At 35.4% G+C, this 13,299-nt stretch overlaps 1 protein-coding gene across 3 annotated transcripts in view; it reads right to left on the reverse strand.

Annotated features, from left to right (window-relative positions):
- Positions 1-6,591: 6,591 nt before the first annotated feature.
- Positions 6,592-13,299, reverse strand: part of PDE3B (phosphodiesterase 3B) — a 205,727-nt gene continuing 199,019 nt past the window's right edge. For all 3 annotated transcript variants that reach the window (XR_012423377.1, XM_005578550.5, XM_074014222.1), the window contains exons 15-16: positions 9,481-9,733; positions 6,592-7,752 (exon numbers count right to left, since the gene is read on the reverse strand). Coding sequence is in view for 2 of the 3 variants with exons in the window: in XM_005578550.5 (XP_005578607.3) it covers positions 7,538-7,752; positions 9,481-9,733 (468 nt within the window). In the remaining variant the exon portion in view is untranslated. The remainder of the gene's footprint in view (positions 7,753-9,480; positions 9,734-13,299) is intronic.

The raw sequence follows: 13,299 nt of genomic DNA on the forward strand, positions 1-13,299 counted from the left end.
TTTTTACATCATCATTTCTTATAAAGTTGTGAAATTATGGGTACATGCTCTTGTAACATGGCTCATGAATAGTTGCAGCCTCAGAGTCAGCGCACACAACAATGACTTCTATTAAGAATATGGATTTAACCTTAGTTTGGACTTACCTGTTGAACAGTTTCAAGTTTGTGTGTTATACATCAGGAGTCTGCATCTTGGATATATTCAGATGTTTCCAGTTGCAAGGGGAAGAAAATCCTTGCAAGTTCACTTAAATAATAAAAGGGAAATTTGGAGGAAGGGTGGAAGTTTTAGGGTCCATATGGCTTAGATGTTACATGGTGTAATCAAAGATTCTGCTTCTTCCCACTTCTCAATTTTGCCTTCCAGATGATACCAGCTTTATCTTAAGGCTAGCTCATGGAGTACATGTGCTTTGCCCACCTCCATACAGAGAAAGCAAGCTTAGATCATTTCTGGGAGAGCAAGGGAATTTTTTAAATGCCCCCAGAAAACTGTTTTTTGTGTCCTATAGGTTCTGAGTTATGTGCCCATCCATTAATTTAAAACTATGGTTTGTGAGTGTAATTATGGTTCACTTAGCCTGAACATATGCCTGACTACTAGAAGTAGTCATGGAGTTGGCTTCTTCCAAAATACATGTGCTACATATGGGTGATGTAGTTATCTAAACAAAACTAGGGCTAATTATGAAGAGAAGAGGAACTATAAGTCAGAAGACCAACTATAGTGTCTGCCTCACTTGCTAAGCCAAGCAACTTTCCAACCTACCTTCCTGAATCTTTCTGTAATTATTTTATTTTAGTTTTTCAGAGATAGTTGTCCAGGCTGGTCTTGAACTCTTGGGCTCAAGCAGTCCTCTAAGCTCGGCTTCCCAAAGTGCTGGGATTACAGGCATGAGCCACCACACCCAGCCCCAACCTTCCTGAATCTTGACAAACATATTCAGGTTGCTCCTTAATCTTTGCTCTTTCTTTGACATAGCAAATCTGTCATCCCAGGGTCTCCTACTTACTGTCATATCTGCTATAAGAGCCTAAGTTGAACTTTACGGTAGTTTTACTGGGTAAAACAACTTAGTGAACTGAAGTAGATTATAATAAAAGTTGAGGAGGCTTTCTTTTGCTTTTGAGTACTACCACTACTGCTGCTAGTACAATTTAGGAACTCCATAAATCTATGCAGAATGAAGATCATGCTATTTTCACAGGTTAATTGTCAAGCCAGACAAATTATAAAAGATGTAGCTTCATCAACTTTTAAAGGTAGAAGAACCTTAACTTCACTTAATGTGCTCATTTTATAGCCAAGGAAATAGAGGTTTACACAGGGGAAGTGAATTCTCTAGATCACGGCAGAGGCATGCCTTATTTCATTCCATATTCCTTTTATTCACACCCAATAATTTATCTTACACTTTACAATTTATAAGGCTGTTTTTCATTATACTTTCAACTCGATTATTTGGAACCAGTTAGCTGTGGTAAAAATAAAATGCTACACTTTTGGAAAAATATAAATTAACATGAATTAGTAAGTAATCCATACTGGAAAAATCTGTTTTTTGAAATTACATTGTAACAGATACGTTGGATCTGTGCAATAAAGATGCCTTCTCTCTTATCAGTTAGTGCTAAGCTACTGATTAAAATGTTAGAGATCTAATTTCTGATTCAACAAGTGAGCACGCTTGTTTTTTCTCACCTATCACTGAAATAACCATTAAGGATAGAAAATGGAATAAAGGCATTGAGAATACGGGTGGAGGGCAATGTTAGTGGATCAGATACTTTGAAATTTTAGGAGATGGAAGGTGAATGGAAAAATATAGAAAACCACAAACAAAACCATGCATAGACGAAGCCAGAGGTGGAGATGGGAGCCCATTCTTCATGGGATAGCTATGGAGAAAATCAGTACATAAGGAGAGAAGTAGGTAAGGATAACTTTTTCTAAAAGTGGAAAGAAATCAAGCAGATTTACTGGAATAAACAGCTGAACAATTTGCCCCGTCTCATTTTCTCCTCCTGTTTGTGCAGTTGTAGAATTTGCCTCCAAGTGCTGAAATAAGTATAAATAAGTTCGGGTTCCTATGCCAAGGAGATGGTGGTGCTCCTACCTGGAATTGGTGCCCTACATTGAGGGCTCCCTAATTTTGTCTGCTTTAAACGGTAAGTTCTCTAGCGCCTAAACTGTTAATCGGGTGTGAGGACAAGTTTCAGTGAACCAAGTGATGACTGGGGAAACATCAGCAAAAGGACTAGCCTTGAGCATTGAATAAATTTAAGTATAGAACTAAGACAATGGTGGCATAAATGTGACAATACTATCTGTTTTATACTCATAAAAATAATGCATCTAACAAAAAATGAGAAGAGGAGAAATGGTAGAACACAGAATAAGTTCTTTGCTTCATATAGTTAGAATTCAAAAGATATAGTTTAAAAGTGACAAGTAGTAGACGTTTAATAATATTTAACAGTACAAGAGTAAAGGATAATATTGCCTTAAATTGGGTAGTGGGAGATAGAGAAGAATATGTACAAGCTAATTTTTTAATTTATAGATGAGAAGCAGATACTATAAAGAAATGGGGTCCAAAGATAGTATAACTATTGCCACTGAATCAAAGATACACACTTTCTTAAACGTCATAATTAAAATGAGTTTTTAAGAAAAGAGCAAATAATATGAAGAATTAAGTCCTTACAGTCACATGAATAAATATAAATGGGCTTATCTCACCTATCAAAAAGGTGTTCATATAATATAGCATTGAATTTGATTTTAGACCAAATCCAATGCTATATTATTGTTGTATAGAAGAGATACTTTAAACATAGGTTAAAGGTTAAAAATAAAAGGATGGTTAAAGACATGCCAGGAAATACAAATAAAAAGAAAGCAGGAGTCATGATCTTAATAAAACAAGGCAGAATTCAAGTCAGAAAACATAAGACAAAAAAGTGCACTTTGTAATTCTAAGTACTATAATTCATAAGGACTTTATAACAGTTATAATACCACACCAAATAACAACTTTCATAAGGCAGAAATTATAAGACATGCAAAAACAAATAGGTAGAAGTACCTTAATACTGAGAGCCATGTTACCCAGGTTGGTCTCGAACTCTTGAGCTTAAGAGATCCACCCACCTCGGCCTCCCAAAGTGCTGGGATTACAGTGTGAGCCACCACACCCAGCCAAGAATAAGGAATTTTTCTGTGTAGTGATATGGTGAGATGTCCAGGATAATGAAACAAAGATACAGAATGCAGCAGTGTTAGCAAGCAAAAAGGGCTCATTGTCCAATGTACCAAAAGCCAATACTATGACACAGTTTTTGAGAAAAGCTTGATACTCAAAGTAGACTTCCAACTATTTGCTGTTGACTCCCAGATCCATACTTGTAGCCCATATCACTTTTCTGAATTCCATACCTACACTGAAATACACTTGGTTGTCTCAAGCCTTTTAATCTCACTTTGCTCTAATCTGAATTTGTCTCTTCACTCTCTAACACATCCAAAATCAATTCCTCTCATATACCCTAACTCAGTGAATGATATTGACAGCTGTCTAAATCTGAAATCTGGGAGCCACCCCTAATCTTTCTTACCCCCATACCAACTCCATATTAAATCATAACTCTGTTCACGTCGCTGTGGTCCACAATCTATTCCAGTCAATATCGCCAAGCACTCCCTTTGTCTAAATCTTGCTCTGCCATTCTGTCAAAAGACAAAATTAACAACAAATTGTTACAGATATAATTGGCTTTTATTCTAGATTCATGTATCAGGTAACTTGCATTCTACAAAATAGAATGAAATTCCCACTGGGTAATGGCAGAACAGTGGGTTTTGTAAGGATGGGAACAAGGAAACAGAATAATAGAAAAATAAAAACTGATCAGTTATCACTAGGTTACTTCAGATTACGTCGTCTTTGTACAGGTTAAAGCAGCGGGGACTTCCTTCATTATGCTCAGATAGACTGGAATCTCCTGTTTTGAGAAAAAACTAGTCTGGGGATCAATGTATTTCCTTAAAGTTTCAGTTTGATTGTGTGGCATTTAGTATGAATGACTCCATTTTGCTTTGGTCTGGTCTATTGGGGCCTAGGTGCAGGAACTCAGTCCAAAACAATAGTTTTAAACCATTCAAAATACAGTTGACCCTTGAACAACATGGGTTCGAACTCCATGGGTCCACTTATATGTGGAGTTTTTCAGTAAATATAGTTGGCCCTGTATTGGCAGGTTCTGCATCCGCAACTAAATGCAGATGAAAATATAGTATTAGTGGGATATGTAACCCTCGTATAGAAAGGGCCAACTTTTTGTATCTGCGGGTTCCACAGGGTTGACTGTGAGACTTGAATATGTGACAATTTTTATAGCTGAGGAGGTCCTAGAACCAATCCCCCACATATAACAAAGGACAACTGAAGTATGCTATTTGATCCTCGTAAAATGTAAATCTAATCATGTTATTCTTCCGATTGAAACTTTTTCATTGTTTCCCATTTCCTTTAGGAATAAAGTTTAAAGTGGCACGTCATGTTTTACAAGGCCCTTCATTAACCACCATCTCTCTACCACTCCCTCTTCTTGTGCTCTATCTTCCAGCCACCCTAAATCTCTTTGGCTCATCCAGTGTAGGGATGCTTTGTCTTCTGGCCTCTGTACACACTGTTATTCTCTCTCTACAAGCAGTCATTTCTGAGCTAACTCTTAATTCTTCAGTTCTGAGCTTAAAAGTCACATTCCTTTGAGAAGTGATGCATCTCTGCTCCACCTGCCACTCCTATCCCCTACACACTAGAAGAGCTTATATTAATCTGGCAATTATAATGAAGGAACCAGAGTTGTATCTATTCATCTCTTTTGTGAAGTTTGTTTCTATGAGATGATGCAATCTAGATACAGGGAATTTCTGATGACTTAAGTAAGCCAGAAACTCCAGGTTTCTTGTAAAATAAGTAGAAAAAGCCAATAGCACCAACAAAGTAAGTAATGAAATAACAGCAGGAAACAGCTTTCAAATCATGAAATAATTTCTAAAAGTACTTTTATGGAGAAAAATGTGTCAGTAGATACATATATACAGCACTAAAAGAATATTTCTAATACCAGTGGCTTTAAAAATAGGAGATTTATGATGAAAATTATTTTAACAAGAAATTAATCTGATTCAGTAGCAGTCAAAATAAGATCTGCAATATGGCTTATGGCAATTTCTCAAGTAAGATTTCATCTAATAGTACGGTGTGCATTTAATATACTCTCACATTCTTTCTTACACTTATGAATTTTTAAGTTTCAGCTCGGGAGAGATACTTTTTTGGGTTTCTTTAGGCTAGTTATTTTGACATATGTCAATTACTTAGCAAGGGTTAAATAATTTAAGGACTATATTATGTAAAAATGAGTTCCCAATAGTAATTGGATTTATAATTAAATCCAGTAAATCCAGTATTTGTAATTAAAAATGCTGCTTTTGAGAAAATAACATAAACTAAAAAAAATATATATATATAAAACCCAATAAAAGACAGTATGGAAATGTGATTGAATCTCAATATGCATGCTTGCACATGTATGAATTTATACACATACACTTGTATGTATTCTGCAGGAGAGGAAGTAATAACAGAAATACACGTAAACATGATGGAAAATGTACTCTAGAGAAATATAAGGACAGGATATATACATTTTAAGTGCAAATAATTATCAGTTAAAATTTTATTAATCAGTAATAAGTGGTGGGACTGGTTTACAAATAGTGTGTGGCAATGGTAACAAAAGTGGCAGCAAGGAACTCAGCACTCACTCAACATGTCTAATAAATAAAGCTTAGTGATTAAATATTGATACTGTGAAGGATCAAAAATTCTAACACTTCCAGAGATCTTAAATTGGTATCTTTCAGATAAGCCAAATATTCTAGATAAGTAAGAAACTGCATGCCAATACCATATTCTAAAGAAATTACCTTGGAAAATTAATGGTTTCACTGTGTGCAAAATTGCATGAATCCAAAATATGATATGGTCTCCAATAATAATAGAAGATATTAGCCTACCATTTTGCCATCATTTTGGCTGATCTTTATATCTTCAAATGTATTTCACAAGTAGGGTACATATCCACACACTGGCAAGTTTACAAAACATTGTAAATATGGTCCATTTTCTTGTGATTATTTTGATAATATGGTTATTTAATAATGTACTTTTGTATGAAATGATTTATTAACATATTTAGATTTTTTATATGAAAAATAAGTATTCCAATTCTTTACTTGATCTCAGAAATCAGTCTTGCAGTTGGGCTTCAGAAATAATAAGTAGTGATAGGTCATTTCTGTCATGTAGTCTTGAGGCAGAGGGAAATTAACAGAAAGATGAACATCAGTTTGAGAGTAAACAAATGACAACTAAGATATGGATCTAAAGATAACCACATATTCCAATTATTTATTCAATGTACGTGTCCTTTAGGGCTCACTATATTCCTTTTTTCTTTATCTTTAATGAGATTAGTTTCATTTGATTTTGCATTAAGGCAAAAGACAGACATCTCCTTTTCTTTGGTTTTAATTAGTTTCAAATTCATCTAAGAACAGAAAATGTTGCTCATTTCATAAAAGGTGAACCTTGGTATTACGGCAAATTTTTTTTCTTCTGACAAATCTGTGCTGTGTTTATATTAACTAAATCTTTAAAAATACAAATCCTGAGCTAGAGTAAAAATAACAATTTTGACTAAAGAATAAATCCCTTCATTGTTAAGCCTAAACAGCTTTAAAATTCAGCCATGGAACATAAAGAAGGTAAGACTGGAATTCAAACTTCTGATGTCCATGGCAAACCTGAATACTCTCAGCAGAAATAAAACACACATAGTAGATAATACACAATAGTAAAAAGCATCAGAAATTGATGCACCTGGATTTTGTTAAATATAACAAAGGTCACTCAGTCCTTCATGGATAAACCTAGCTGGGAGAATAGAACTTAACAGTGTATTGCATTGAGAAGAAATCCCTCAGAAAGGCAACACTGGATTCATTTTTAGACAGGCATAGACTTTTTTCCAAAACATTCAAAGACATAAAAGACACATTGGGAAATACAATATGAATCTATTTTCATAAAAGCGAAAGTTCTGGCCACTTTGGTAACTGAAATAAGTCACTTGAGTTTTTAGTTATAGCTGACCCCCAATGAAAAATAAGCTCACTACCCAGCAAAGCAGCATTATGACAAAGTATTCATACAATAGTGAAGGATTTAAGTAAGGGCTCTGCAATATGGGTCAACATGGATGGTATTCTTGGTTTAAGAATAGTTTTCTAGTTCCTGTGAAAGTGCATAGGAGTGGGAAACTGCCAGCAGAGCAAGGATCCTCTCACAGTATTAAGGCTTGTCCATGTGGGAATGGTCAGTTGAGAGTCAGCCGGTGGACACTAGGCAATGATTTCTGCCCCTGGGCACAGCCCTCTGGGCTTCTTCAATATGACTTTTCTTTTACTCAAACTGTCGCTCTTCCTCTTCATCTGCTTCTTCAATGACCTGAATCTCATCTGCTTGAGGTAAGGAGGAGTTCTCCACCTGCAGTTTATTCCCATCAGCTTTACATTTTTCTTCTTCCTCTATGATTTCCTTCCATATCTTGTGGTTTTCGGTGAGGTGGTGCATTAGCTGACAAAATATTTGCCGTCTGCTTTTCCTTCTTGGTGGTTCTGTGAAATTTAAAAGAAATATATTCTAATCACAGCAATATGATTTAATCATTCAACAAATATTAAGTGCCTATTATATTCTAGGTATCTAAGCACTGGGGTTACAAAAGTAAACAGTACTATAAAATAATAGTATAATAAAAATAGTATAATGAAGTAGTACTATAAAAATAATCCCTGCATTATGGTGTTCAGATTCTAGTGGAAAGAGCTAGGAAAACAGAAAGAAGCAAAACAGGAATACGTTAGATGGTATTGTTATGGATAAAAACAAAATAGAGAAGAGGTTTAGGGAAAACTGGCTGGGTATGGTGGAGAGGGAAGAATTATGCTGAAATTTCAAATGAAAATAACCCAAAGTTAAAAAACAACCTTTAAGGGCATCTTATGTATTGAATTAAACACAATTACCAACATTTTGATAAGTATAATTTTCTTTTTTTTTTTTTTTTTTTTTGCGACGGAGTCTTGCTCTGTCACCCAGGCTGGAGTGCAGTGGTGCGATCTCAGCTCACTGCAACCTCTGCCTCCCAGGTTCATGCTATTCTCCTGCCTCAGCCTCCCAAGTAGCTGGGACTACAGGCGCCCGCCACTATGCCCAGCTAATATTTTGTATTTTTAGTAGAGATGGGGGAGTATAATTTTTAGAAGTCAGTCAACCTTCAGATGCTAATGCCATTTAAAAAAAAAGAATTTTAAATACATTTTAATAGGATTTGCCATGCTAATCCTAAATACAAGGCATGTGTGTGTTGCAGTGGGAGGTGCTTTGTAGTTTTCCTATCTGGTCTGATTTATTGCATGCTTGAAAATCAAAACAATACTTATGTAGGTATAATTTAAATTCTACTTTAAAATGAGCAAATAACTGATTTCATTCACAATTACAAAGTGACAATTTTCATTTCATTTTCCATTCATACTAATTGTCTTATATAGAAAAGCATGTCATTACAGTTTGGTAACTCAAATTCATAATGCCACAAAACTTGGCTCTCCCTTTACAACCAGGGAATGTATGTTTTCCTTCCCCCTCCCCCCACCCCCCACTGTTTTGATCTATTTCTCAAGTCTATGTGAACGGCAGATTAGTATGCTGCTATGGAAGTTGTGCTCCTCAGCTTTCCAGTGGGATTGGGGGTGAGATGTGTGAAAAGGAGTGACATGAAGGAGGACTCGCCATGAGGATCCACCTATGTTCAGATGTGGTGATGGCCCTATCGTGCATGCACAGGTGGAGCCTGCTGAATGAAGAGTACTGGTTAGAGGACAACACTTCAAGAGATGTTACTTTAATTAAATAAGAATAAGAATGCTTGTTGTATTACAGTGTTCACCCAGTACCCAGCTTACAGCAGTTACTCAAAACATGACTACTGAATCTGAACATTTAGATAGTGGTTACTCAATATAATGACTGCTGAATCTGTATCTGAGAAACAAAGTTCCAAATCTAAGTTAAATGGATATATGCAGTTATTAAAGGTTGAGTATCCCTATTCAAAATGCTTGGGACCAGAACTGTTTCTGATTTGGGAATATTTGCATTATATTTAGCATCCCTAATTGAAAAATCTGAAATCCAGGTGTCCCAATGAATATCTCCTTTGAGCACCATGCTGGCACTCAAAAAGTTTTGGATTTTGGAGCATTTCATATTTCAGATTTTCAGACTTTGAATACTCAACCTATAACATTACATAAATTATAATGTCCCTATATTCTTACTTGGATTTAGATTGTTTTCCATTTCTTCATCATCTGTATCTAATTCTTCACCATCTTCATCATCACCACTTTCAGTATCATTATCCTCTTCTGCTTCTATCCACTGACCTGGTAGCAAACCAGCAGCATCATAGGAGTTACACAGGGGACCCACTATGTGGGTGATAAAAGATTCTTGGAGTTTTGCTAGTTGAGGAGAAGAACGATCCATGAATGGACTGATGGGCAGACCAAGATTTGCTTCTTCATCTCCCTGCATATTTTAAAAAGAAAAGTACATTTTTAACTGGTGAAAGAACCACTACTGAGCTTTGCTGTTAAAATTATCTTGAGTTTTTTTAAAATAAACAATTTATATAAAACTATTTTTTATAAATAAGCATCAATGAATCTATTCTATCATTTCAACTGTAAGAATTTAATATTGAGAAATCCTAAACAAAACTTTATTCTCACATTCTGTCCACATCAACCAGTATGGCTGATACTCAGTTAATAAGAAACATACAGATCTTTAAAAATAAGTATCAGATATTTTACTAACAACCTGCAAAATTCCATAGTGTCAATTATGGATTCTCTTTATCTAGGGGCAAAAGCATAATAGAAACATTTTTGTTGTAGTTATATCTCAAATGTACAGAGCTGAATTTTGCAAGTGCTTTTCAATAACACTACCTCCACCCCCCTTTTTTTAACAGCAGAACTCTCTAATGATTCAAAATGAGAAAACCTAATATGAAAAACAAATAAAGTAGAGCTACCATAATGGAGGTGAGGCTCCTGGGGCTAGATCCCCAATGGCCTGCCTTCTGTTACCCTACCACTGTGGCTTCTAGGGCTTAATTTGAGATCAAACTACTATCTGTGTGGTGTTGAGCAAGCTCTATGTACAAATGCACTGTGTGTAAAATCTGAATAATAATCTACCTTATAGGGATGCCATGATGAGGTTAAAAGGCAGTATTATATAAGGTGTTTAGCACAGTACTGAGCATTCTCCGAATGGCACTATTAACATTTTAGTCCTAGTGTCTGAACTGGTTTGGGATAAATTTCTCCCCACAGTGTACAAATTCTGCAGGTAAGCAGTGTCTGTTCTGTAATGAGCCAACATAACGCTGAGGAAACAACAGAAACTGTCCCCGTGATTAACTGTCCCATGATTAGAAATCTTTTACGAGATTATCTTCTATGAGGAAGAAAACAATTGATGTTTTTCCAAAAACAGTTGGGTTTATCTATAGGACTCTGTAATTTCATAGATATAACCCAGGAGTTTGGCTTTCCTAAGCCCATGGCAGTTAAATGGCTGTAGGCATATAAAGACAGTATAATTAGGATAACAGGAAAAAAGTTGGGCGTGGTTAGAATTTTACATCAATATCTGAAGAAAGTTTAATAGCATAACCAGAATGAGAAAGAAGTTTAGTTCTGATGAGGGATGATCAAAACTTTCATAAGTGGTAGGATATCAGATGACATTTTCCTCCTTTGATATTGAATGACACTTAGATTAAGTGAAACTCTCTGAGATAATATATTTTTAGTGATATATGTGAAATTATAATAGTTAACATTTATTGAGAACTTATGTGTAAGAAACTATTCTAAGAAGTCTACATATATTAGTTCATTTAATCCTCACAGAAACCTTATGACGTAGGTACCATCATTATTCCTATTTTATCAGTGAGGAAACTGGCACAGAGAGGTTAAGTAACTTACCCAACCAAGGTCATATTGCAGATAAGGAAGAGAAGCCAGGATTCAGCCTCAGGCAGGGCTTCCAGGTTTGCTTAATAAGTAAAATTCTATATGCTTTTAAAATAATATGCAGGGTCTAAATGAATATTTCTAATGTTATCTCACTGAACTAGTGAATTTTCTAAAACTGACATACACCATTATTTTTTATTACCTATTTGTACATATAATATAAAGATAACATTTTCCTTAGGATAAAATTCCTCATTTGTAAACATGAGATCCATGGGCGAGCTCTAAATAAAGCAAGTTTCAATTATCACTGAGAATGAAGATGAGAATATGCAAACTGCATATTATAATCTTACAAATTAGGTAAATACAGCCATTTACTACCCCAAATTAAATATAATTTAAACATATCAGAGAATAGTAAAATACTAATAATCTTTCCATGATTATAAAATATGGCATTTTGTAACTTATAAACAGCAGAGTATACACTATTGTGTTGGGATGTTTAGCTGGTGGGTGTAAAACACTGCACATTTTCAATATAATCTGGAAGTAACAAAATATACCAGGTGCATGGTTACATAGGCTCAATTACTCCCACTTTCCACTCATGTTAAGAAAGCCCTCACCTGGTAGATATCTTGACCTTTCCTGATAATTAGGGCCAACAAGGATTCCTAAGGAATATAATTCCAAAGTCAAAAAGGTGTATTTGCTATTTTGGAGATAACAAAATGTTAGGTATGTCAGGAAATCATGCACTCCTACACTGTAGGAAGCCTCAAAAGTGGACCCCAAAAATGGCAGATTCAGCAAAGTGGAAAGATTATTTTAATGCCAAAAATTTTATAGTATTCTCTGATAGTTTGTATTTCTGTGGGGTCAGTGGTGGTATCACCTTTATCATTTTTTATTGCATCTATTTGATTCTTCTCTCTTTTCTTCTTTATTAATCTAGCTAGTGGTCTATTTTGTTAATCTTTTCAAAAAATCACCTCCTGGATTCATTGATTTTTTTGAAGGGTTTTCTGTGTCTCTATTTCCTTCAGTTCTGCTCTGATCTTAGTTATTTCTTGTCTTCTGCTAGCTTTTGAATTTGTTTGTTCTTGCTTCTCTAGTTCTTTTAATTGTGATGTTAGGGTGTCGATTTTAGATCTTTCCCGCTTTCTCCTGTGGGCATTTAGTGCTATAAATTTCCCTCTAAACACCACTTTAGCTATGTCCCAGAGATTCTGGTACATTGTGTCTATTTATTTCTGCCTTAATTTTGTTATGTACCCAGTAGTCATTCAGGAGCAGGTTGTTCAGTTTCCATGTAGTTGTGCGGTTTTGAGTGAGTTTCTTAATCCTGATTTCTAATTTGATTGCACGGTGGTCTGAGAGACTGTTTGTTATGATTTCTGTTCTTTTCCATTTGCTGAGGAGTGTTTTATTTCCAACTATGTGGTCAATTGTAGAACAAGTGCGATGTGGTGCTGAGAAGAATGTATATTCTGTTGATTTGGGGTGGAGAGTTCTGTAGATGTCTATTAGGTCCACTTGGTCCAGAGCTGAGTTCAAGTCCTGAATATCCTTGTTAATTTTCTGTCTCGTTGATCTGTCTAATGTTAACAGTGGGGTGTTAAAATCTCCCATTATTGTTGTATGGGAGTCTAAGTCTCTTTGTAAGTCTCTAAGGACTTGCTTTATGAATCTGGGTGCTCCTGTATTGGGTGCATACATATTTAGGATAGTTAGCTGTTCTTGATTAATTGATCCCTTTGTTGGTTTAAAGTCTGTTTCATCAGAGACTAGGATTGCAAACCCTGCTTTTTTTCTGCTTTCCATTTGCTTGGTATATCTTTCTCCATCCCTTTATTTTGAGCCTATGTGTGTCTTTGCATGTGAGATGGGTCTCCTGAATACAGCACACTGATGGGTCTTGACTCTTTATCCAATTTGCCAGTCTGTGCCTTTTAATTGGGGCATTTAGCCCATTTATATTTAAGGCTAATACTGTTATGTGTGAATTTGATCCTGTCATTATGATACTAGCAAGTTAATTTTGCCCATTAGTTGATGCGGTTTCTTCATAGTGTCGATGGTCTTTACAATTTG

The sequence above is a fragment of the Macaca fascicularis genome, chromosome 14, assembly GCF_037993035.2.
Source record: "Macaca fascicularis isolate 582-1 chromosome 14, T2T-MFA8v1.1".
In the NCBI taxonomy this organism is placed as follows: Eukaryota; Metazoa; Chordata; class Mammalia; order Primates; family Cercopithecidae; genus Macaca; species Macaca fascicularis.